General features: G+C 43.2%; 2 protein-coding genes across 7 annotated transcripts in view; one reads left to right on the forward strand and one right to left on the reverse strand.

Moving 5' to 3' along the window:
• Window positions 1–13,935: 13,935 nt before the first annotated feature.
• Window positions 13,936–23,762, reverse strand: COPS4 (COP9 signalosome subunit 4). 4 transcript variants are annotated; one of them, XM_064450418.1, is made up of 11 exons: window positions 23,355–23,762; window positions 22,286–22,412; window positions 22,080–22,159; window positions 21,144–21,295; window positions 19,762–19,865; window positions 18,685–18,838; window positions 17,416–17,566; window positions 16,841–17,011; window positions 15,408–15,523; window positions 14,989–15,073; window positions 13,936–14,483 (listed from the first exon to the last, which is right to left on the reverse strand). In XM_064450418.1, the coding sequence occupies exons 2-11, from the start codon at window positions 22,333–22,335 to the stop codon at window positions 14,350–14,352; spliced, it is 1,197 nt and encodes a 398-aa protein (XP_064306488.1). In that variant the 5' UTR covers window positions 22,336–22,412; window positions 23,355–23,762; the 3' UTR covers window positions 13,936–14,349. The 4 variants fall into 4 exon arrangements, with proteins under 4 accessions (XP_064306488.1, XP_064306489.1, XP_064306490.1 ...); XM_064450419.1 differs by lacking the exon at window positions 22,286–22,412 and adding an exon at window positions 22,993–23,105 and having other exon boundaries at window positions 23,355–23,371; XM_064450420.1 differs by lacking the exon at window positions 22,286–22,412 and having other exon boundaries at window positions 23,676–23,762.
• Window positions 23,763–23,994: 232 nt separating this feature from the next.
• Window positions 23,995–25,398, forward strand: part of LIN54 (lin-54 DREAM MuvB core complex component) — a 38,998-nt gene continuing 37,594 nt past the window's right edge. The window contains exon 1 of one of the 3 annotated variants that reach the window (XM_064450414.1): window positions 23,995–24,070. Coding sequence is in view for 1 of the 3 variants with exons in the window: in XM_064450415.1 (XP_064306485.1) it covers window positions 24,651–24,680 (30 nt within the window). In the remaining 2 variants the exon portion in view is untranslated. Of the gene's footprint in view, window positions 24,071–24,569; window positions 24,681–25,398 lie in introns of those variants that run through there. The other 2 variants (XM_064450415.1, XM_064450413.1) reach the window with 2 other exon arrangements.

The following is a 25,398-nucleotide window of genomic DNA, read 5'->3' on the forward strand; positions in this document are numbered from 1 at the left end:
TTCTTATGGACTACCCCTTGGAAACAAAGGCTAAGTTACTCTTGCACATCTGTAGCATTTCGGTACATCTTTACAACTCCATGAATGTTACTGGGGAAGATGTGGCACACTGAGCTGCTGGAGCTGTAACTCATCCAAGCCACACACAGCTCACCAGACTCTGTTTAATAGGAGGGACACAGGAGGGGTTTATAATGTACCTAGATACAAAATGGTTGGTGAAAGCCCAAAGCTAACTGAGAACGTGCTGTTTTCACAAAAGGCTATTTACCTGGCTGAGACAGTCTGGGTACAGCAATTGTCATCTGAGTCCAGTACCAATGGACCTGAACCAGTTTTCTATCTGCCATAAGGCCAGCACAGAAGAACAAACTGCCTGTAAAGCAGGGCTATCCTTTGTGAAAACCTCTGGACACCACCATGAGAATAAATAGTCAATTACAGGAAAACTCTTGCCCTGTAGAGTCTTGTTTTCTTTATCCCTGATGACCTAATTTTAATTGTTTGGGTTTTTTTAGAATCAATTGTCTACTTTGGAAGGTATTTCAAAGAATTAGCTTAAAAGACTAACTTTCATTTAGAAGATGAGGCTCACTCTTCAGTTCCCTCAGCAACAGCTGCTCAGAAAACAATTATGCCTTGTATTAAATTTACTGAACCATACTGACTTCAAATTGCATTAAGTATCCCTTCTTGGTGTAGAAGAACAGTAAGGCTGGTTACCTGCATGAGGTGTGCAGGTCCTAACCAAACCTAACCTAACCAAAGGTCCATACACCCACTAAAACCTAGTTATATTTGCTGGGAGACAGAGTCAATGTTTAATTTGATGCCCTTAAAATGTGAGGCAACAAACTCCCTTCCCATGAGCTGCAACTGACTTGCAGAAATCCTAAGTCAACTTTGTAGTGCTCTCAGGAAAAGCAATCCAGCTAAGTACAAGGGGCTTCACACCAAAACAGAATACATCTCATTTTGTGAGAATCCAATGATTTGTACTGCCAGCCCCAGTATCTTAGGAATTGATTGCTATGTACTTGATTGCTATTGTATGGTGAGAAAGAAGACCTAATCCTTTGCATAGATTCTTTCCTATTGCAGTACAAGCTAATACCACAATTGATGCTGATAGCAGCCACAACCAATTGCAATAAGTCAACAAAGGAAGAAAATGCCTGCCAACTCTGCAAGTGTGGGAAACAAAATAACTAGCTTGGAGGAGCACATGGAAAATCTTTAACTGTCTTCTCCTTTAAGTATCATAATTGTGTTAGAACCTCAGGAGCAGGTAACAGCTGACTGGTATCTGTCTCCTAGTGAGACATTTGAGTAAAAATGAGTCAACAGAAACCAACATAGCAATTACAGCATCTAAAGTGAAAGGCCCAGAAATAGCCATAATGGGAATCAAGCCATCTACTCAGTACAAGCTAGAGTACAGAAACTGTCTTCAACAGATTTACCTAAAACCATTAAATACAGTATATATGCAAAGCAAACCCAACTTTCTCTTTAATCACCTACAATTCTGCCCATGACCTTACTTCCCTCCCAGCTCCTGCATGCATAAACACACCTAAACATTCCCCAATGTCTGGTGTGAGCACAGGACAGACAAGTGGGGTTGTAATAACCCTCTGACACAAGCCAGCCAGTTTTCTGCCAGATCTCTTCCTACCAGCAGCAGCTCCAAGCTGACTGCCCCATGAGCTACAGTAGGATTCCTCAATACTGATGCACACAGCAGCTTGGCAATGAAAGATTAATGGTTACAAGGCATCAAAAGCAAGACCAGGGTAAAACCATGTCTGTCCTTAGGCAAAGAGAAGAGGAACAACTGGATATGAAATCTACTGTCTGCATGTCAGGACATGTAATTTAATTGACAGTTACCTTTTTTCAATTAAAAATTATGCAAGAGTCCAGTGTGATGAACTGTTGTAACTGATAATCCAATCTCTCTCCTTTAGTCGTCTTCTACCAGTCTGGCTCCCAAAGGCTATCCACATTCATGCCAGGAGGCAGTGCGTTGATGGGATTTCAAAGAGCAGCTGCACAATTTCATGACCAGCATCACTATCTGTAAATTGTGTTAAGAGTAAGCCCAATGCCACAGGCTCTAGCTGACAGCAGAAGGCATTTCTGAACAACCTCACCATTCTGCTAACAACAGCCCACACATGCGAGGCAGGGAAGACTGATTTGACAATCGCCCACCTGCCTCTTCATTTTCCCCAGGCATCCAGCTCTGTCACTTGTCAGCACTAATAAGATGTCACTGTCACTCACTAGTCCTCACTAGCAGGCAAGCAATTATTATTATTAGCTGCTCATCCATGTTTGATAATTCTCCTGCAAGAGGCAACTCAGGAAATAAAACAACTGAAAAGCCAGGTGATTAGGAGATTCAAAGGCTTGTGTACCTATATGCATCTTCTCATCCGACACACTTAGTTCTTCAAGCATTGCTGCTTAGTAGTAGTTCCGCCTTTTCAGGTGTCAAAGACCAGCAGCCAGACATCACTGGCACCCACAGTGCCATCATTCAGCTACTACCCAACCTGCCCAGAGGTACCTGCACTCCATAGCTAGCCATGGCTTGTGTCTGAAAGCATGCCCAGAGGTACCCAGTCACTTAATGACAGCCCTTCAGCTTCAGCCAAAGGCCTGGCCATCCCAACCAGAGACCATACCCCCAACATGAAATTAATTATTTGCTGAGGCCAGACTCCCACAGATTTAGCCAACACCACCCTCCACCCATCATCAGAGGGAAGTGAAAACAACAAGGATGAACCCATCTCCAAACAGAGGAATGCATTCCACCATTGCTGGAGGATGCAGATATTTGCCGAGCCCCTGGCACAAGCACACCACAGGCTTCCATCCTGGCTCCTCTTTCATGTCCTTAGCCTGGAAACTAATGCCACTGCCACGTTGCTTCTGTTTGTTCATTCGTACTTGGTAACAGCTTAACATAGCATAACCCTTCCAGGGCTGTGTTCACCAAGGCTACTTAACTCCTTGTGACAACAGTACTTGAAACCATGTCTGTTCTTTACAAGGTAAGAATAGCTCCTTTCCAGAAAGGTTAACCTCCACATTGCTTGCAGTGCCCCATGTGTTCAGGATAGCCCACATCTTCTCACAGAAAAGCATATACCAGCTCCTTCAGTTGAGTACCCGCTGTGAAGCCAGGTACCTCTTTTCTCCCAGGCCCACGGACTTCCTTGACTAGTGAAAAACTAGAAACTATAAGACCACTTCTAAGCAAGTATTTGTCATAAAGCTACTGAGATGTGGAAAACATTCTCCTGACTCAATTATAGCAAACCATACACACACGAAAAAACACAAACAGAAAAACCCCAGACAAACACAAAACAACAAAAGAATTGTTTCACATGGCAGCACGTACTCTAGCAGCTCCCTTTCTGATCAAGAATTTTAAACATGTATTTCACAAAGTATGATCACCTTAGTGAAAAACAGAATGTAACCTTCCACTTAGACCCAAACGTTAATGTAGATATTACTTGATGAGCTTGCTTGCTTTGTTGTCTGACCACAAATTTCTGATGCCGCTACGCCTCAAATACAAGCGTCACAGAATAAAATTAATTAAAACCTGCAGCATGGCTGCTGTGCAGAAATTGGTAAGGTATAAATTTTTTCACCTTCAAATCACTTCATAGCTTCAAAAAGCTTAAGGCCTGAACAGACCATTAGGTCAACATGTCTGACCTCCTGTAGATCAGACGCTTAAATTGCACCATTACTTCCGGACTAAACTCAGCCAGTGTTACCTGACTAAACCACTTCCCAACAAAGCAGCCAGTCTGGATTTCAAGAAAGCAAAACATTGGAAATCTACCCTTTCCCCTTGATAGTTCCAGAGATTAAGCACTGCTCTTAGGAACTGGTGCTTTGTTTTCTCATTACAGTTGCATGTTTTCAATTTCTACCCATTTATTATTGCATCTGTCACCCTGATTTAATAAACGTGCTTTCCATAGAAGCAAAATGGATAGTTAGCTACTCCAAGGACTTCTGAAAGAACTCAATAACATAAATTCCTCAGGTCCTCCATAAAAAGCATTTATCTTTTTTAAAATCAGTCTGACAATGCTTTGCTGTATTGCCCCAATGCTTTAACACCTCTTTTAAAACACATGTATCAATATTTCAGGCTTATTTCTCTTAACAGGTTTGCCAGAGCCAATATGGAAGCTAAAAAGGAATGAAATACCAACATATCTATATCTAATTTGCATGCAAACATTTCAAGGTCTAATTTGCCTTAATGACACAACTCCATCCGGACAGTCTTGCCTTACCAGTCTGTTTGCACTGTAATGCAGCATCCACAAAGATCGTTCTATTACCTATTTACTTGCAGACTGTAAATAGAAATGCTGACTTGTGGCTGCTTAACAAAAGCCCTCAGCAGATAAGGATTCCTTAATAGCTAGAATGAGACTAGTGTACCAGCTCTTATCCTATTAGCTCTGAAAAACTAACTCTTGCAAATCATAAGCTCCTGCGTAGTACATTTGGCCCCCAAATGTATTACACCTGCACCATCACGTTTTCCAACTCTAGTGCTTCTGCTTAAGAAACATCACGTAGCTTGTTTGCTAGCATCTGTGTTCCTTTAAGCCATATTGACTTACACTAATACCTTTCCATCCTATAATTATTTATTGAGTGAATCTCATGTCACATTTTATATATTTTCCCTGGGACTATGACAGGATAGCAAGCCTACTCATGAGCCCTAAACTAATAAGAGCTCCCAGTCTAGTGATCAACTTCCTTCTGTTTGGCTCTTCACACATGCCACAAAGGCATATTATTGCCTAAAATGCTAAAGGCTATGAGGAATCACAACAAAGTGCCATACCCAGCATAGCTAAACAAAGCAGTAGTAACTATATAAAGCGACTATTCCCTATTCTACAGAGCAGAGAACCATAGCTGGTAGTGGATTTTGACCACATGAAGCAGTTAGTTATAGAGTACTACTACACCTTACCATTCCCCTCTAATTTCATAGTTAGTGCATGGGACTGTCCATACATAGTGGAGTCCAACTAGGCAGAATGTGCTGGAGAATGTAGTCTTCTTGCTTCCTGGCTTTTGAAAACACTCAGTAACAATTACTGCAAATAATTACATGATGGTTTAATGGCACTCAGGTGTGTAGCCACAGTGCATGTTTTAAAAGCAAAGTCATAGCAGCAGTGCAGTGTTTTGTATCCAGAAATGATCAGGTACTCAGGTATCATTCTCTCAAGTCCCATACAAAAATGGAAGCATGTATGTACCCTCAAGCATAGAAGTTGCAATGATTGCAGCATTTGAAAGCCAACAAAAGATAACCATGCCAGGCCTCACCCTGAATTATGTGGTAACTGTTAACACATTTTCTTCAGTCATGCCCAGAAACATTCCACACATGCTAGCCTGTGAAAATATTTTATCAATTGCTGGCTTTATAGCATGGTAACAAGCAAAAAAGAAATTATGAAGTACTTCTGATTTAGCCCAGAATAAATACACTGGCAACCTGGTTCTCCCGGGAAAACGGGAATTGAGACTGCCATGGCAGTAATATTAGGTATTACTAAAAAAATATTCTGCTAAAGTTTAGTAGAAGCCACCAAGCTTTGAGACTCATGGTCAGCTAGCTTACTACATCATTTCAGGCAAAGAATGTAAAGTGCACTTGAATCAACTCAGCACAATTGATAAAATAAACTGTTCCTTAAATAAAAACAAGAGTGGAATAAGCTGAATACTTTAGAGGTTCCCTCATTGTGTACAAACTCATCTTTCAGACTTCCCCTTATCATGTACAAATATATCAGTGACATATTATCAGATCTCCCACAAACAAAAGGAACACAGTGATAAAGACAGAGGTAGTTAAAAGCAAGCCTAAAGCTATTCAGCAACCTACTCTCCATTGAAGCCCCATCATAAAATACTCCAGGTCCCTCCCTAAAAAACCCCCAATACTTAACAATATAAGAAACAACATACACTGAGGACTAGAAAAAAAATTTCTTCCTAGAGATTTAGAAAAGAATTACTAAGTAGCTTACAGTGACATAAAAACCCCTAAGAAAATAATGAAAAAGATACTTCAAAAAAAACCCACTTGATTGTCCTCTTTCTAAAACAGAAAAAAATCCCCATATGCTAAGCAATCTAACAAAAACTCTACCTAGTATATACTGCAAGCTTATATATACTTAGAGTAATTTGACCCAAAACCAAGGCACTGATTAACACGAGGGGCACATTAATTAAAAGTAGCTGGAGAAAGACCCAGATAAGTTGTTTAATAAGAGAATGTTTAGGTTATGTTATGATTTTACAGGTGAGTGATATGTTGTTTAACATCTGATAAAAGTTGAATAAAGCTACAGGTTTTTCAAGGAGTTGTAACCATATGTGAGGTGTGGTTTTGGTTTTTTTAATAGCATTAAATAGTTGATTAAAAATTTTGTCTTGTTATAAAAAGAAGTCCTTATTTATAAGTATTTGATTTAGACTAATAATTAGTAGAATAGGGAGAAAGAATATAAGTGTGAATGTTGTTTTATTACCACGCAGTAAATAAAAGTAGCAGAAATAAAAGTAGTAGAAATACTTAGTTCTAGGTATATATTCAACTTTGTTTCTCAGTTTATATAGTTCAGATTTTATATGAGGTGTCTTGAGATTGTTAGGAAGATTTGAAATAACAAAAAAGCATTCACATCTGACAATGAAATTCTAGGCTCTTTCAATGTATCTTCTTATTTTTCCATTGAATAATATGTTTTTGTGTGACAAGAATGTGCCTAGTTACTCAGATAATAAAAAGTTTTGGCAAAACAGCACAGAGCCTTACTACTAGATTAGCTGTCCAGGTTGGTTAGTATTTGTTTAAAGGAAAAAAAAAAAGCTGTTTTCTAACTAAGAACTAGTCTAATGTTCTTAAGTTTGGTAGATTTTTTTACTTTGCTTTTGGATTATCTTTTGCAATGAATAACAAAGTTTGAGTAGTAACTACTACAAAGAATAAAAAAATTATTTCATAAAGAAGTTACTTATCATGTGTAAAGCAAAGTCTCTAAGCTTTGAAAAGAAAAAGTAGAGAGGGATTGCATGCGTTTTGTCTCCCTAACTGATGACTGACATTGTTTTCAAGTTCCTTCATAGAAGTCTTTTTTCACTACATAAATGGAATTCAGTGTACTAAGCTTTTATTGAAAAAAAATTGTAAACCCACCAAGACCTCATGGACCCCAAGTTCAGTCCCACACTATACTTAAAAGTGTATTATATATTGTTTTGAATGAGTCTGCAAATCCCAGTGCTAGTGTTTACTCCCTTATTCTGAGTTAAGTCCTATTCTTGTCATTTTTTCCTCTTGTGGAAGGAAAACTTTCTGGTACCAGATGACCCATTAACTGAAGTACAGGCCATGCAGGTGAGAAGCAAGCTATGTAACATCTTTTGAGTACAGGTGAAGGCTCAGAAATCTAAAAAGGCCAGAGGCTCATTAATTTGTTCTTCTGTGCTTGCTACAGATGAACACAGTTTAATCACAAATTAAAACTGGGAATGTACTGGTAGTCTTCCGTAAGAGCTGAGGCCCCTACATTGGTTATGTGTGCTTAGCTCTCCATCTAGTGGGGAGCTGCTGGTTTTGGCTCCTGCATTAGGACAGGCCCTGGCTGAAGCAGGAATACCTGGGCCAGCAGTGGGGCATGGGCTCAGAGGGGTTACCACTGACCTCTCCACATGTTCTCTTAGCTGATCACCAAAGGTCTTGGGTTTGAGGCTAGAGCTGGCCACTTCTGTTTCTCTTCTCATAAATGGTTCAGTAGATCTGTTTATTGCTTTCCAGAAGTCACTCCTGACCCACAGGGAGAAAAGACACTCCACAAAGCAGCTGTGAACATACCCTGTTAAGGCGTTTTAGAAATCTCATCTCTCTGAAGTAGCAGAATGAAGCAGCAAATTCCCTAAATTGGGATGTAGATATGTATTGGGTTTACATGGCAAGATTTTGGTAGCAGGGGGCTATAGCGGTGACTTCTGTGGGAGGGTCCTGGAACCTTTCTCTGTGTCCAACAGAGCCAATGCCAGCTGGTTCTAAGATGGACCTGCCACTGGCCAAGGCTGAGCCCATCAGCCGACAGTGGTAGTGCCTCTGGGATAACATATTTAAAAGGGGGGGAACCTGCACCAATTGCAGCCAGAGAGAGGATTGAGAATATGTGAGGAACAATCCTGCAGACACCAAGGTCAGTGAAGAAGGAGGGGGAGGAGGTGTTCCAGGCACCAGAGCAGAGATTCCTCTGCAGCCTGTGGTGAAGGCCATGGTGAGGCAGGCTGTCCCCCTGCAGCCCATGGAGGTTAACATTGGAGCAGATATCCACCTGCAGCCTGAGGAGGACCCCATGCCAGAGCCAGTGGATGCCCAAAGGAGGCTGTAACCCCTTGGGAAGCCTGTGCTGGAGAAGGCTGCTGGCAGGACTCGTGGACCCACGGAGAGAGGAGCCCAGGCTGGAGCAATCAGTTCCTGAAGTACTGCACCCCATGGAAGGGACCTCACCCCATAGCAGTTTGTGAAGAACTGTAGCACATGGGAAGGACCCATGTTGGAGACGTTCATGGAGGACTGCCTCTGATAGGAGGGACCCCACGCTGGAGCAGGGGAAGAGTGTGAAGAGTCCTCCCTGAGGAGGAAGGGGCAGGGGAGATGGGTGATGAACTAACCACAACCCCCATTCCCCATCCCTCTGCACTGCTGGTGGGGGGAGGAGGCAAAGAAATGGTAAGTAAAGTTAAACAGAAGGGAAGGGTGAGGGAAGGTGTTTTAAGACTTGGTTTATTTTCTCATTACCTTATTCTGATTTGATTGTCAGTAAATTAACTGATTTCCCCAAGTTGAGCCTGTTTTGCCTGTGATGGTAGTTGATGAATGATCTCACTCTGTCCTCACCTTGACCCACGAGCTTTTAATTATATTTTCTTTCCCCTGTCCGGTTGGGAGGGGGAGTGATAGAGAAGCTTTGGTGGCACCTGGCATACAGCCAGGGTCAACCCACCACAATATGAGTGGCATACATAGCACACCTCCATCTCCAGGACATAGACAGTGGGATCAGGTGCACCCTCATCAAGCCTGCAGATGACACCAAGCTGAGTGGTGCAGTTGACATGCCAGAAGGATGGGATGTCATCGAGAGAGACCTGGACAAGCTGGAGAGGTGGGCCTGTGAGAACCTCATGAGGTTCAACAAGGCCAAGTGCAACGTCCTGCACCTGGGTCAGGGCAGCCCCCAGTATCAATACAGGCTGGGGGATGAAGGGATCAAAAGGAGCCCTGCAGAGAAGGCCTTGGAGTATTGGATGAAAAGCTGGACATGAGCCAACAATGTGCACTCACAGCCCAGAAGGCCAACTGTACCCTGGGCTGCATCAAAAGCAGTGTGGCCTTAGGTCAAAGGAGGTGATTCTGCCCCTCTCCTTCACTCTGGTGAGACCCCACCTGGAGTACTGCTTCCCGCTCTGGGGTCCTCAGCACAAGGACGTGGAACTGTTGGAGCAGGTCCACAGGAGGGCCACAAAAATGATCCGAGGGCTGGAGCACCTCTCCTATGAGGACAGGCTGAGAGAGTTGGGGTTGTTCAGCCTGGAGAAGAGAGGGCTGCAGGGACACCTTATTGTGGCCTTTCAGAACCAGAGGAAAGATGGGGCGGTCTCTTTAGCAAGGCATCTTGTGACAGGACAAGGGGTAATGGTTTTAAACTAAAGGAGGGTAGATTTAGACTGAATATAAGGAGAAAATTTTTTACAGTGAGGGTGTTGAAGCGCTGGAACGGGTTGCCCAGAGAGGTAGTGGAAGCCCCACCTGTAGAAACATTCAAGGTCAGGTTGGATGGGGCTCTGAGCAACCTGATCTAGTTGAAGATGTCCCTTCTCACTGCAGTGGGGTTGGACTAGATGGCCTCTGAAGGTCCCTTCCAACCTAAACCATTGTACAATTCTATGATCTGCAAAGGGCATGCTCCCAAGAGAAGAGCTGTGCACAGAAGTCAGCATGACTTGCTTTTCAATATAAAATAAAAATTATCCTAAAACATGAAGAAAAACAACAGTCTCTAGACTAACAGTAGCTATGTCCACATTACTCTTGGATGGAGAGAAAATTCTCAGTCAGTACCACTTTGAACAAATTACAAGTAATTTCGCTTGAAAATACATGGTCAAAATACTTTTCAGCCTTGAAAAGGAGCACCATCTATGTCACCATTTTGCTCTTCCTTTTCTCATGCTGTTGGACTAAGATGTGCAAGAACACTTGCAAAGTGAAGAACAGCATTATAATTGAGTCTAAACTCACTTGACAGTTTCTTAGTAGTAGTGGCAAGGTGCCTTGAAACAAGACACCTCTTTATGAATCTAGACAGGTGTAATAAGTATAGCAAGTATGAACGCTCTTTCTGTTCTTTCCTCTATTAATGAATTTGATTTGATAGGAAATACTTAGTGCCGTAAAATTATTTTGAAGAGCAGTGATGTACTGTCACCCTGAGCTTGACATCCTGAAACTTGTTAATTCCTTTCTTGAGGGATGTTTGCCTTGTCATCTGTCTTGGTTTTCTTTCTGTAAGCAGATAAAGAGTTGAAAAGTATAAAGTTGCTTGCATCCAAGGTATGCAACTACATATGCAATTGACTGAATGGAGTTTCCAACAGAATGGAGGTAACAAAGCATAAAAGCCTCTGAAGACTCAAATGTTTGTCATGGTTTTTTTAAACAACAACAGCAGAAATGGAAAAAGAGTAGCTAAATACATTAAAATTCTGTGAATGCAGTATCCTTATTTTTTACCACATTTAAAAAAAAAGTTACATATAATATTTATTAATAGCAAATATAAAATTTTCAGGTTGCTATCTTTCCTATGTCAGTTCCCGTACTATGCAAATCCTCGTTGTCTGTTTTTGTTTGGGAAACAGTAGCTTCCTCTACAACTGTTGCTTTCATATTTAGATGGTTCCGAAATTGTTTTTTTCTTCCAGATTGGAACAGTGAAATGAGTGAAATCTTGGCAATGAATACTTTGTTGCAATAGGGCTAAATTTTTGTTACTGCAAAACCATGAATTAATCTCCTTGTAGCATTCAATAGATAAGAGCTTGTGCATCCAACCTAACCCCAAATCCCTAAGTAATGTGAGTTTCACATGTCACTTTTCCAGGGCAAAAGAGAATATAAATGAAGTCAAAACATATGTGATTATTTCTGGATAAGCCAGGCAAGCAATGAACTTGCTATAACGAAATGAGGCAGAATGTCTGATCCTCTGTAGAACAGTCGTTAACCAAGGTTACACTGCAAATCTCAAGCTGTAATGGTATGACTAAGTGTCACAGAGGTACACTAAACAAAAGACAAGCTCGAACAACTCTTTTTCACGAAACAGCCAAAACCACAACAGAAAAGCAATGAGAAACGGGTAAACTGAACTCAGTCAGCCCTCCAATAACATTTAACACGTAGCAGATTCGAGTTGTCAGCCGGGGTACCGTTACTACACGTTCATACACAAGAATGACGCTCCAAAGTGAGCGCACACACACACTCACTCTCTCACAAAAAGGAGCTCTCCCCGGGGTGCCCAGACGGTGCGATCGCTCGCCCGGGGGGCGAGGGCTCACTGAAGGACGTATCCAGAAGGAATCACTCACCCAGAAGCAGGCGAGGGGCTCAGTCCCGGGACGTTCCCTCAGGCGCCCACCCAGCCCAAGGGCAGAGGCTCCGAGGGGAGCTCCGGCGACGCCCCGTTTGTACCCCGGGTCCGGTCCGAGCTGTGCCACAACCGGTCACGGTCCAGGAGCTTCTCTGAACCGCGGCGAGCCCCCCCAACCCACCCCCGCCGAGGGGTGCACGTGCCTGTGGGGGGGGCACGGCAAAGCACAAAGGGCGCGAAAATGAGGCGCGAAGAGCCAGCGATCGTTGTGCCAAAAGCCGTCTCTAGAGGAGTGGGGCGGGGCGGGGTGTACCTGCCACACTAAGTTAAGAGAGTAGATTTACCACATCACTTGAAGTTTCTGTTTTAATCATGAAGTCAGTCTCTACGCTTCACTGATCAAAAGTATAATCACAAATTTTTGAACGGTATATATTTTCTGCAGATACTAGATTAGACTACAACTCAAGTTAATCACTGATTAGATACTGTCTTACACTGTCCACATAATGTTTTGCCTTTAAAGTAATTGGGAGAGTTGATATGAAAAAAGGTCATCTGGAAATAAAGTAATCTTTCCAACGAGTATACAGAGCCAGCGCTGAGTTCTGATACTGTTGACTTGGAAAAAGCAGTACAGCAAAGGTGTGTAAAGCGTGCTCAGGACTTGCTAGTGGTCAGCTTGGCTTTTACTGCCATCTACTGAAATACCAGCATCTCTCCTGTAGCGAGTAAATTATTTACATTTGCTGTGTTAGAGGGTAACGCAGAAGTCTATTTAGTAAGACAGATGACCTTGTGGGTATTGCAGGTGAGCGTCCAGAGTGCCAGACACCAACCATAGTAGACAGACCCTTATACCGGACTATGTCAGCCCACACTGCAGGACAAGAGCCACCCAACCTCCATGCATAATAAGGATCCGGAAAATTTTCCACAGTCATCTTCCACAGCTCTTTTACAGTAAACTTGTCAAGAGGTGGGCAGCTCCTTCCTGCTCCCATAGCTGCTCTATCACCGCTCCCCCTCCCAGAGAAACTAAAGGATGCCACCAACTGGGAGCCATCATAACTTACCTGGCCAGTTGTTTTGGGACTCAGAAATATCACCTGCCAGGCTGACAGAAGTCCATCCTATTTGTGGATGAACCACCCTTCACTAGGCTCCTGGCTTTTCTGAAAATTAGCACTACAAATCTAAATGCATAAACTTGGGGGGGGGGGGGAAGGCAAAACAAAAAAATCAAACCATCAGAACTGTGGATTAAGCCAAAACCTTTGACTTAAGAAGACATCACCCTCCAGATTTTTGAGACAAAAAGACTAGGATGAACATAGATCAAAAACTCATTAATAGTATTATTACTTGACTGAAATGAAAAAGGAGCTAAGGTAATTCACATCAAAGCTGGTATTACAACCTGAATGAGATCACCTCAAACTAAAACATAACCTCTGCACAGGAACAGCCTGTCCATTACCAGAAGAGCTCTCTGTGAAAACCTCTCCAGGAAATGGCACAATAAGACTTCTGTATCTGGCAGACCATAAGGATGCACAACTGCATAACTCCAGACTAATAAGCATCACAAGGGCCACTCTGATATTCTGTTGCTGTGCATAAGCATTTCAAATTAGTCCTGCTTATCACATTAACACCCTTACCTAGTTGTCGTATCTCCTTATATAAGTAACCTGCACAGTATTCTCCAGCCACTCCAGTTTCAGAAGGTGTGCAGAATCCCTACCTGTCAGAGTCTCTTGTTACACCTCCAGTTCCAAAAAACCACTATGGATACTTTTGTAAAATTACCAATTCATGCTGACCTAGACAATAAAACAAAGAGCATGTGCAGCTTACCTTTCTTGGCATGTGGTACATTCTCATCACTTACCATATCACTGCAACAAGGTCTCCTGGGAACAGTTTTTTACCCTATCTCTCAGCACAGATAACTCTGTGCCCTGCTGCACCAATGCCAGAGAAGGGTCAGTATTTCTTTCAGTTAAGATTTCAGACTTGTGTTTTACAAACAGAGAGAAGGAAAAAAAGCTGGTTTTCATTTAACATTTCCAGGGGCTGAGACTGACAATTCCAAAAATTCAATTTATTTCAAGTTACTGCTTAAGAAAAAAAAAAAAAAAACCAACAAAAAAACAGGTCCCTACAACACTTAAACCAAGTAGCTCATTCCAGTCTTTATTGGATTACAACTAAAAGAAACGTGGCACTTATATTTTCACAGCAGGACAAGTAGTGGGCTACAAAGCTATAGCAGTACAGTGGAAAAAATAAAATTAAATAAACCAAAACCAAAGACATTACAGCTTCTTCTACATGAAAACCACAGCCTTCAGGACAGCAGAGTGCAATGCAGAGGCAGCAACAGCATCATTCTATTCTCAGAGAACTGGAGGACTGTCACACCAAACATGGTGTCACCTAATTGTGTCCTAAGCCACAGTGAAAGCATAAGGTGCAGAAATGAAGGTGGGTTATTCATTTGGCTCACAGTCCTACTCAGCTCCCTTCTTCCAGCACAGCAGGCAGTTGATTGCCTCCATTCAGACAATGGCTGCACAATCAGTCACTGAGCCATCTGGGCCTCCATTGCCTGCGCTGTCCATTCTGGGGCTGTCTGACTTATCTTCTCCAGCAGGTTGTTAACCTGGAAACACAGTGACTGAATCTGCTTGTCCCAAGTTGGCAAAGCTTCACGAGCTGGAAAAAAAAAACAACCAAAAAAACAAACAAAAAACCATAAAAACCAAAGTAAGTCTTAGCAATTCCCTTGCCTTTGCAACTGTAACCTCCTCTTCGGCCACTGCCCTCACCTACCTCACAGAAGCAGCCTTCCTCACAGCTACATCATGCTCATTCCTGTATTCAAAAGCTAAAGTGATTTTGGCTGTCTGTTATAAGCCTAACTCCTGCATTGCAAAGTAGAATTGAACATAGAACTTCCTAGTGAACCTGTTCCCACAAAGAGACTGATGAAAGAAATTCACTTTCCGGTGGGCAAGAAAATGCCGGGGTGGGGGTGTGTGAAGTGTGGGTCTCCATTAAGGCAAACTCTGCCACCTCCTGGCCACAGCAAGACGCAGCAAGCTCACTTCAGACAGAAAATACTAAGAAACTTAATTTCCTTACTTACACTGTAAGGCAGCATCTCAAAAAGCTCACTCTGAATGGTGCTAAAAAAATTAATTACTGTGGTTAAACTTACTCTCAAAATGAACAATTCCATCAATCTGATCAATGAATCCATTCATGCGACCCTCAGTTATCATCTGAGAAGCTATCTTTTCTGCCTGAAATAATGAAGAGAGAAAACGGTGTTAGAAACTTTAAAATTATTAACACTTAATAGTCCTTATGGGTTTTTCAACATCTCTGCACAGTGGGGGGATAGGACACAGAACCTACAGACAACAGTAATTATTAAATGACTAGACATACTCTCAGTGGTATCTAACTCCACTATTGTTCATTCCACATTGTGTACCTTTCCTTCAAATAAGATGTGCTAGATATTTAACCTTCCTTATAATATGGAGTATTTAATTATTTTCTAATATTTACCACAGATATTTTCTCATGTCTCTGATGCTCCTTGTTTTTACAAAAGATGTAGAAAACTGATACCTTAGCTGCAGGGATCTCTAGTAATGCTCCGAGCTCTTCAAAAGTAATGTTGTTGTAAAGTTTGCTTGCAGACAGTAAGTTGTGTTCAATAACAGCTCTGTCCAGGATACTGGAACCTTAGGAGTTAGATGAGAAAATATTCCATTACTATAATGTTTAAATACTTGGTTTGTGTTGTAAAGCAGATGGAAAACGCTTTTCTTTCCCAAGGGTTATGTGTGCAGAAGGTCCAGATGCACCTGCCTTGCATCAGTGTTATGCTACACAGAAGAAAGTGAACAAAGAGAGAGATGGCATGTGGTTGATTTTAGGACAGGTAGCTTAAACCTTTTTATTTAATTTCTAGAATAATCAAGTGGAGCCCTTGGGTTTGCCAAATGGAAAGACCATTCCATTTTCATTTATTCATTACTGCTCTTGGGGGTACAATTAACCTCTCTCTTACTGTGCTTGTATGGTGATAAACCCTCATCTAATTTCCCTCTTCTTGATTTAACAGTTTAGTTCATTTGCCCCTTTACCTCTAGTTGAAGATAAGCACATTATTAAAGGCCAACTAACCTGCATTCTTTAACTTACACAGACAAAAAGTACAGGTTATAAATAAACAACAAATTGACCCAAGGAAAGGGCTGCAGCTTATTGATAGTGAGTACCTTTAAGCAGTTTTCATCTGTTATTACAGAGTTGTTTATTTGTCCTTAATTAATGAGTATTGTTCACGAGGAAGGTTTTCCTGATTAAGAGGCATTTTATGCTTATATATTTTTTCCACTTCAATGTTCTTCTTATTTAGAAAATTGAGACCAGTGTGTTTAGGATTCCAGTGAAGTCATTACTTCACATTATTTCTCACTGTTCACATGTTCCAGGAAGAACACTCTGTTCTAATAAGATCTAATAAGATGTCAGTGAGATGGATCAGAAAACAATTTGGAGACAGTGTGAGGTCCAAGTCCCCTCACTATCTATCATCTTCCTGTCAAGTCAGGAAGCAGTTCAAATAAATTTATCATCCGCACAAACCATTTACAGCCTACATGTATGTCACATGTTGCTAGGCATCCTATTTATAACAGTGCCTTAGAACTGGAGAAGTTCAAAAGGACAGAGACTCAAAGTATGAAGCAAGGTTAGAAATACTGGGAGGTTGTCAGTGAAGAGGACTGTACGTGGACAGAGAAACAAGATTTTTACAAGTTTTATTCTGGAAGAGTATTTCAAAACCTTAACAGCCAATGAGAAAGATGAACGATGGCTAAGAAGCTTTATTATTAAATTATACTCATGAGGGCATCATGCTGGGAAATAATTTTAAAATAATCACATAAGCAATACGAAATTCTTTTCCAACACACTTTTTGACTGCATTGGGCAAATACAACTCCTGTGGATGAGCACCTAGCACTAGGAGGCTTTAGAGAAATATGTACCATCAGCTGTAGTTGCTTTCTGGTGAGGCATTAGCATAGCTGCAAACTCTTGCAGCTGATTTCCACGGATGATTCTGTCGAGATACATTTTCTCCAGGATCCCATAGGCTGCCAGCTGCTGGCATCTCTCATCCTTGAAGAGTGTAGCAAGCATGCGAGAACGCTGTTGTCCTAGGAGTCAAGAAGAATCCTCATAAATTATCACCAAAGCACTGAGTATTTAGAGGTAAACAACAGAAAGTTATCTTTCTTTTCCTCAATACATGCAAATAACCAACAAAGCTCTACTAAAGAAGGAACTCAGTTATGTTCAGTTCCAAAACACTGTTTGCCACTATCTTTTGAATCTTTAGCCAAGATGCCACCTTATCACTGGCAAAGACACAGAAGTAATCCAACTCTGAGTTAACAGTATGCCAACACGTAATTTTGACACCACGTTCACAATTCTGGATTCCTCACCAAACCCTGGTGACAAGATCCCTCCCCACAAGTAATGCACAAGCTGACTTGCTTCAGGGGATATGAAATAGCTCTGCTGGGTGTTTTATACAAAAACGTAACGTGCATTTTACCTGCTGATGCCAAAATCGTACAATGCAAAGCATGCTTCAGTGCCTCCAGTCGTTCGGTTTCATGGACTATGCTCTTATAGGAGAGCTCATTGTATCTTTGGGCAGCCTCAATGAACTTTCTTCTGTAATCAAGAACTCGAGCATAGCAAACCTAAAAAGAAAGTATGTCTCAGGAAAAGAAAACTAACAGGGGTGGCTGCATAATATAGGTGTGTATAAATTGCCACATTATCAAGTGACAGCTCCATAAATATTGCTCTACTGCATCCTAGGGAAATCTGTGTCTTCGAATGATTAGGTTGACTCGTAAATCCCTTGCTAAAATATCATGCAAAGCAATTCAAAGGGCATTTCCCAGCACTCTTCACGTTAAACATTACAAATGTCTAAATGCCAGAAACTAAGTAAAAGAAATATTGTACAGCTGATCCTGTACTTACATAAGCTCCCCCTTCATTACTGACATTGACAGCTAGCACTTAGGTAGCGGTTTATATGTTTCAAGTGTTTACTTTTGCCTTTCAGCACTGTAACAGCATCTGATATTTCTTCTCTCCCTTCCCTTGTGCTTTTCTAATGCTTACAGAAAATATTTACACTTCCAACTGAGTGCATGCTTTAAAATATAAGGGGGGGGAGAAAAAGAAAAGGGAAAACCAACAAACCAAAACCACCACACCCTGAGTTACAGCTCATGGCACATCTGCTTTGACTTGCAGAATTTTAAACACCACCACACTTGATGGTTCTGTCACGCTATAGTTATCACTACTTATCCCAGTTACTAAAATGATTCAAGAAATTAGCGTATGAACTATGTAGACAGTAAACCCACAAATAAGGAGAAAGGTTAGCAGTCACTTTACTACATGAAACTTAAAGCTACTTTTACGGATGGGACTTATTATTTAATTACTAGTGGGAGGGAGCTTCCGTTGTCCCTAATATGGGATGTGAATTTTTTCCCCCTCTTAGATTTACAGACATAGATAGACGTAATATTTTCAACAATATTTCAGATGTTTTGAAGCCTAAGTTTTATTTTCAATCAGTAAAGTTGGCATTTAAGGAACCTTTATAGACTTATGTCCAAATCATAAGGAATGAGCTCTTGAATTATTGCTAAGATGTGGCTCTCAAGTCCCCAAAATCACTTAGAAGCTTTTCCCTTTGTCTCTTTTCTCATTATCAAGTGGCATTACATAAAAACATCTCAAAGTGGAATCATTTCCCTTTAGAAAGAGAAAGCAATAAAGCAAGTTAGACAACCTTATAATGGATTTGCAGCTGTTCATTAGTTGATTCATTCTGAAGCAGGGAAGCTCGATTAATATAAGCTTCTGCTTGAACTGGGTCATCATCCTCCAGATACAGCCTGGCAATTTTCAGGTAGGTCTCCAGTTTATAATCTACATTGTATTGTCTGTAGAGAAAAAGAAAAGCAAGTGCTCAGAGTTGCTCCACAACTACCCTTGCTCTTTGCTGTTCTAAACATGTATTATGATTTTTAAGCACTTGGCTACATTTGCTTTACCCTGCTTTCTTTTTCACTAACACCAAAATTAGTGATCTCTGTTCAGTGTAAGGAAATTTGAGATGAATGCAAATATAGAACTTTGGAATATATATATACACTCCACAGGCTCCTATAGAGAGAATATAGGCTCCTACAAACACCAGTAGAAATAATGCTGTCCACCAAGACACAAATGTACATTCTAATGATCTGGTTTTAGTGGATTGGAAGTTTCCTGTAAGTGGTGAGCCACTTGAGTTAAGAAGCAAACTTGCACTCGAACCAATAGGTGCTAAATAGGCAAAACCTACAGCAATTCCTTCTACATGCATACAGAGAAAGAGCATAGAAAGAACAGCCACAGAGAAGTAACAGCAAGGGTTCTAGATTTAACAAAAAAAAAAAAAGAACCCACAAACATAAAAAACTCCACAAAAAACTCAACTTTAACTATTTTGTTAAATTGTTAACTATTTGTTAATATCCAGTTTCAAACTCTCTCTTCATTTTGAGCTGTAAAGCCAAACACGTGGAAGAACTGTAACCTTTCAAGAACCTTAGAACCATTTTTGTAAAATACTATCAAAAATACTGTTTATCGACACAACTAGCAGTGCAAAATTTCTGGTGCAGTCATTCTACTCACTGAACTGTTTATTGCAGTGTACAGTCATCAAGCTATACTTTTGGCATTTGGCAGTAGTTCTGGCCTGAACTACTGAAACCCTGGGAAAATATGCACCCCCAAAATTCTCACTCGCTGGTCTAGTTAAGTACAAAGGCAGCAAGTATACTTAACCACGCAGAAGTGTGTCTAGCACAGTACTTACTTTTGCCCTGTTTCCAAAGGGATCCCCACCAACACTTGTGCTGCATTTCTCCAGTCTTCTTCTTTCTCATAGATTGATGCAAGATGTTGCCTTATTGAAGCAACCTAAACAATGATAAAATCAATAGCAAATGCTATAAAAGTTGAATGGTTCTGCATTAACTTTCACATTATTTGTTCTTGTTCATGAATCCCCTCAACAGATATCCCAGCTTCACAGACGCAGCAACCTGCACATACACAACTACCCTCGTGTGAAGAGTTCTGTTTGAGACTCCTGGATCAAGCTTTAATACCAAGCTTTTTAAATATGACTGCTGATTTGAAGCATTTCCACTTAAGCTTGTGGCAAGTTAAAAGGATTGCATCTTCAGGGAGCAACAAGTAGTAACCTTTTATAAAGCTTTTAAAAAGATGAAACAAGGCTTTCAAGAACTGGAGCACCAAGATTCACAAGCCATTTCTTGCAGTTATACCTCATATCATGCCTGTGAAACATGAATGAGGTGAACTATGATTAGATCCTAATGCAGAAACTTCTACTTTGTAGAGCAGCTGTCAGCAGGTAAAACATCAGTGCTTACAATCTGCGTTTTATGAGCAGAAGTCTGGTTAAAAAAAAAAGAAATCATATGATGCCTTGGATTTAATTTATGCATAATCATTATAACATATAGTCAAGCACGTTCAGTTTAAGACTGAGAGCAAAAGCTGCTTAAAAAGACAAAAGATAAAGAGAAGCAAGTACAAATCACTGCAGAAACTGCCTTGCTTTTCTTCTAAAATATTGGATCTTAAAGGCTTTTTATATAAACATCGTTTATAAGAACTCTCAGATCGATGGTAAATACTTGTACAACAAACCCAAGAACTGAACTAACAAAGAACTGCCGCACATTCAGTAGTTAACTAGAATAGTGATTTCAAGAAAACATTTTTTTCTGGTAAAATGATTATGGCTAAAATACACACACAGAGATATTTATTCTGAAACAAGAACTATTTGTCAAGATGCTTCTCTCTTTGTATCACCTGCCTGTTCCATTAGTTGGGTAAAATGCAATACAAAGAGTACCGGTCTGTCTCTTCACATTACCTTCAGTAGCACAAGTATTGTTTCATTGCAAGAAGTCATTTTCTGGTAGTGGAAGAATTACATGCCCAGCATCCTGATGAAGAGACAAAGTCTGTATTCTTTGCACAGTCCTAAATACTTTCTGCATTTACCTCAGGTTTTGCATGTACAGGAATTCAAAATTAGACTCCAAGTAAGAATATCTGTTTTGAACAGCTTTTTTAAAGACTTAAAATAGTTAGCAGGTAAGGGGAAAAAAAACAAAGCCAAGCCTGTAAACAAAAAACCTCTTGTCATTGATGTCTCACCTGCTCTTCAAATGAAATAACTCTAGGCTGTATCTTTTCCAAGGTGAAGTGGTAGATTTCTTTGGCTGTGCTGTCAGGAAGACTTGGAAGATGGGTACAGAAATCTGTCAGTAGCTGACGTGAGATCACTAGACTGACATTCTCGTTCACCACTGGTTCAGAGACGCATGGAAAAAAAACACAAGATAGATGCAATGCTTATCAGTACCTGAACTATAAGTGATCATTTGCTTTTATATAAACTTTGAATATTTCAAGTTTTTAAATCTGTATCCAAGTGAAGGGGGTTTTTCTTCTTTTATTTTAAAAGGTGAATTTTCTTCTCTCAGAAATAGTTTGTTTACACTAGGGGTCACTAGTGTTCTAACCCAACAGATAATTAATTTCTCACTTTGATTTATACTTTAGAGAGATGTTTCATTCTGAATCACTGCTCTCAGTTGCTGAAACATCTTGGACAACATAAACCTTTAGGCTAAATTTTACTAAGTTTATTCTCAAATTAAAAAAACTACAACAGGTATAATTTACAGAGGTATTCAATAAGCTAAACATCCAATACAACACACACCAAAAAAACCCCTACCTATTTCTTCTTGACAGTTTTTCAAACTAACTTGAAATGGGGGAAGAAGGGCATTGTTAGATTAAATACCTCTTGGCATCCAGTATCAATTTTACTATTCAACAGAGACCGTTTTCACCTTCTGACGCTGTCACGCTGACAGGCTGGAAAGTTACAACTTACAAAGCACAAGTCCATTCTCCCTTAACTTCTGAATGTGGCGATGATGGTTCCTCTTCTAGTTGTGTTTTGAGTTCCAATGGGACTAAAATATCATGTATTCACATAGCCTCATGGAGAGCTAACAAATATGCAATCTTACAGACCTGGACTTCACTCAGTGTGCAACCGATTATACCAGATGCACTTACTTGCTTCTACAAAAGCTTTCAAAGCTTCAAGTTGTTCTACACCCGATAGCTGAATGGCTTTTTCCAATATTTGACGATATCTGTCCACAGATTAAAAAAATAACAGATTAAAAAATCAGTCATAAGGCACATTTTTTCACTGTCAAGTTCTTTATCTCTGCTTATTTTCTATGTCAGAGTCCTACTTTTGCTTATATTTTCTATACCTTTGAGGTGGCAATTTTCCAAATTGTTTGAGCTCAAATGTCTGGATCATTCACCTGGAACTGGTATCTGGCTCTTTTTAAATCCTAGGACTAGATTCTCAGATAACATAGCTCATCGTCTTGTTATCTGTGAATATACGTGCAATTTTCAAGGTTAAAAAAAAAATCACGTCCCTAGTATAGTGCACAGAGAAATAATCAAAACTATATCGCTCATGGATTAAGATTAATAAAGTTAGTCAAATGTTCCAAATGCCATTTCAAAGAGAACGAGGAACAGTGTTGGGAATGGGAAGTAAATAGTATGTTATGGCCATTTGACATGAACATAGGCACAAACTATGCATTTTTAAGTGTTTATTCCTGCAAAAACAGCAACTCCTGTTTTCATGCTTCATAAAGCTTAACTTTGCCTGGACCATTGCGTGCGCAATGCTGATGAAGTACTACACTCATGTTGAAGCCATTTCCAAGTTTTTACATGAAACTCCCAGAAGTGAAGCAATTCCTCTAGAAAATAAGGAACTGGACTGAGACTCTAAGAATTTCAGTTGTCTGATCGACATCTGACTGAACCCTCGGGGGAGGGAAAACTTATGTGACACATTCCACTGTGAATAGCTCAAACCCCAAGATCTGCCAACCAAAATACCCACCTAATGAAAATGAATAAATAAATAAATAAATATAGTAACAGATTTACTAACATATCTATAGCAGTCGAGGATGATAAATCCCCCGATCGATCAGTTCCGCGCAGCCGGCGGGCGGGCAGGAGGGAGCTACGGCCAAGGGCTGAGGCCCCGCGTGAAAGCCTGCACTAGGACACCGCCAGCGCAGAGCAAGCCGTCGTTAGAAGCGAAAATTAAATAAAAAATTACTTAATCATACGGCGATATCTCTCTTTCTTTCTTCGTTTTATTTAAAGAAGCGCGGCTGCTGGGGCAAGAGCCGCCTCGCCCGCCCAGGGCCCGGCAGCCCCTCGTGCCCCCCCACCAACGGCCGTAGCGCCAACGGCCGCTCGCTCGCCCGCCCGCCTCGCCATGGGGAGGCCGGCGTCGGCACTCACTTGCCCGCCAGGTCCTTGTGGGAGCCGCTGGAGTTCATCAGCTGCGCCAGGTCCTGCCTCACCGCGGCCGCCATCTTCGCCGACACACCGCCGTCCCCGTCGCGCGCCGCAGACCTCCTCCAACCATAGAGCCGCGCCGCCGGCAGGCTAGAGGGGCGGCCGCGCGGCGGGGTCACGTGGCAGGGGGCGTCCTCGCGGGCAGAGCCCGGCCGCGGGGATAAAGCTCGTGCGGATCCCACACGCACCTCCCTTTGGGGCCGCAGGGCGGCACGTATAGAAAGATATACGTATATAATCGGGCGTGGGTGCGTGCAGGCTTACCGGCGGTCTCAACGTGGGGCAAGGCTGGGTCCTCCTCGAGTAGCGCGCGCGGCCCCGGAAGCGGGCTGTCCGGCGCGGGTGGGGCGGGCCCGGAAGCACGGGGCGGGGCGGCACGCGCGGGGAGCTGCGCCGGCGGTTGCCAGGGCGGCGCGGCGCAGTATTATGGGATGCGGCGGGGGAATGGCGCGGGGCGCGTGATTTTGAACAAACACGGCGGCTTCGTCGCGGGTGCTGCCGCCGGCGCCGCCGGACGAAGTAGCGGAGGGGAGGGGGACGGGGGTGGCGCGAGGCGCGGAGGGCGTGCGGCGGCGACGGCGGCGGAGAGAGGCATCGGTGGTGGTGGTGGCGGCGGCGGCGGTGGTGGAGGAGGAGGAGGAATAGCGCCCGCCCGCCCGGTGAGTGCGAGGGGCGGGAAAGCGGCGGCGGGAGGACGAAGAAGGGGGTGCGGGCATGGGTCCGCTGGCAGGGAGGGAGCGGGGGAGCGCTGACAGCCGCCTTCTGCCGGGAACGCACAGGCCCGGCCCCGCTGGGCGCACTCCACGCCGCGGGGCGGGTTCCCGGGCGGCCCCGCCGACCTCCCTGTGCTCGCGGGGACAGCCGTCCCGGTCGCCCCTCTGCTGCTTGGCGGCTCTCTTCACCGCTGTTCGCTGAGAACAGCTGCACCCAAAGCCGTAGCGGAGCGGTGGGGTTAAAACGGACCTGGGAAGCGGCGGGGGACTGGCGGCGAGGCTTCCTCTGCGGACCGGGGATCTGTGCGAGACCCGCCGCCGCCTCCTTCCCTGCCGGTCCGGAAGCAGTTGGGGTTTGGTGGCGGGGCAGCTCGGGGGGGCGCCCCGCAGGCGGTGGGGAGGCGAGGCGGGGCGGCGCGTCGGGGGCAGGTGTGGTGGGGGCGGGCCGCGGGGGGCGGTGGTGACGGGGTGAAAATGGCGGATCTTTCGAAATACGGCGGCGGACGCTGGCGAAGCCCGGCAGCTCATGGCCGCCCCCGTGCCGCCCGCCGATGAGGTGAGACCCCGGCGGGCGCGCGGGGATAACGGTCGCTGTAGGGGTGGGGGGGCGGTCGTTGCCGGCGTCACGCGATGTCAACGGTCGCGGTGGCTCGCCTCGTTGGGCCTGGGGCCGGCCGGGCGCGGCTCCTGTGGCCCACAGGACACCGTATCGGGCGGTGGGGAGCCCTTGGGGCGGGCGGTCCCGGGGCACCGTCTGTGGCGGTGGCGGGGCGCGGCGGCGGCTGGCTTAGGCCCGGGGACGCGCTCTTCGCTAAACTTGCTGGCACGGGCCGCCAGAGGGGACTGGCCTGCCCCCAAGGACCTGGGCCGGGCTGAGGACGTTCCACCTTCGTCTTCGGGGGTGCTTGCTCGGGCTCAGCCCTGCGGAGTGGGTACGGTGAAAACTGCGTAGGGCGTTTTCTACACTTGCTTAACTCGCCCAAATGCGAGGGCGCACCTGTGCCTTCACCGTGCTGCTACACGGCTGTGGACAGCCTCCACGCTCGAAGTGAATTTAGCTGGACCGTCCTTTGGGATAGTCCCAGCTTCTCTCTTCATCGCTCTTGCTTGTTACAAGATGTATTGATGGCCAGAATGTGTTGTTAATTACTTGTGGCCTTGACTTTGAAGCACATCGTGTACTAATTACGTAACGTTTGGTATGGAGGTGTTGAGTTCTGGAAAACACTCCAGCATTGATTGAGAGCATGTGAAATTGTCCAGTGGAATGTAGC

This window comes from Phalacrocorax carbo, chromosome 4 (assembly GCF_963921805.1).
Source record: "Phalacrocorax carbo chromosome 4, bPhaCar2.1, whole genome shotgun sequence".
NCBI classification, from domain to species: domain Eukaryota; kingdom Metazoa; phylum Chordata; class Aves; order Suliformes; family Phalacrocoracidae; genus Phalacrocorax; species Phalacrocorax carbo.

Coding starts and splice junctions, on each gene's coding strand:
- COPS4 (XM_064450416.1), bottom strand. CDS start 23,428: ATGGCGGCCGCGGTGAGGCAGGACCTGGCGCAGCTGATGAACTCCAGC. Junction 22,160..23,354: donor CACAAGGACCTGGCGGGCAA/GTGAGTGCCGAC, acceptor ATCTGTGGACAG/ATATCGTCAAATATTGGAAA. Junction 21,296..22,079: donor GAAAGCTTTTGTAGAAGCAA/GTAAGTGCATCT, acceptor TCTCTGAACCAG/TGGTGAACGAGAATGTCAGT.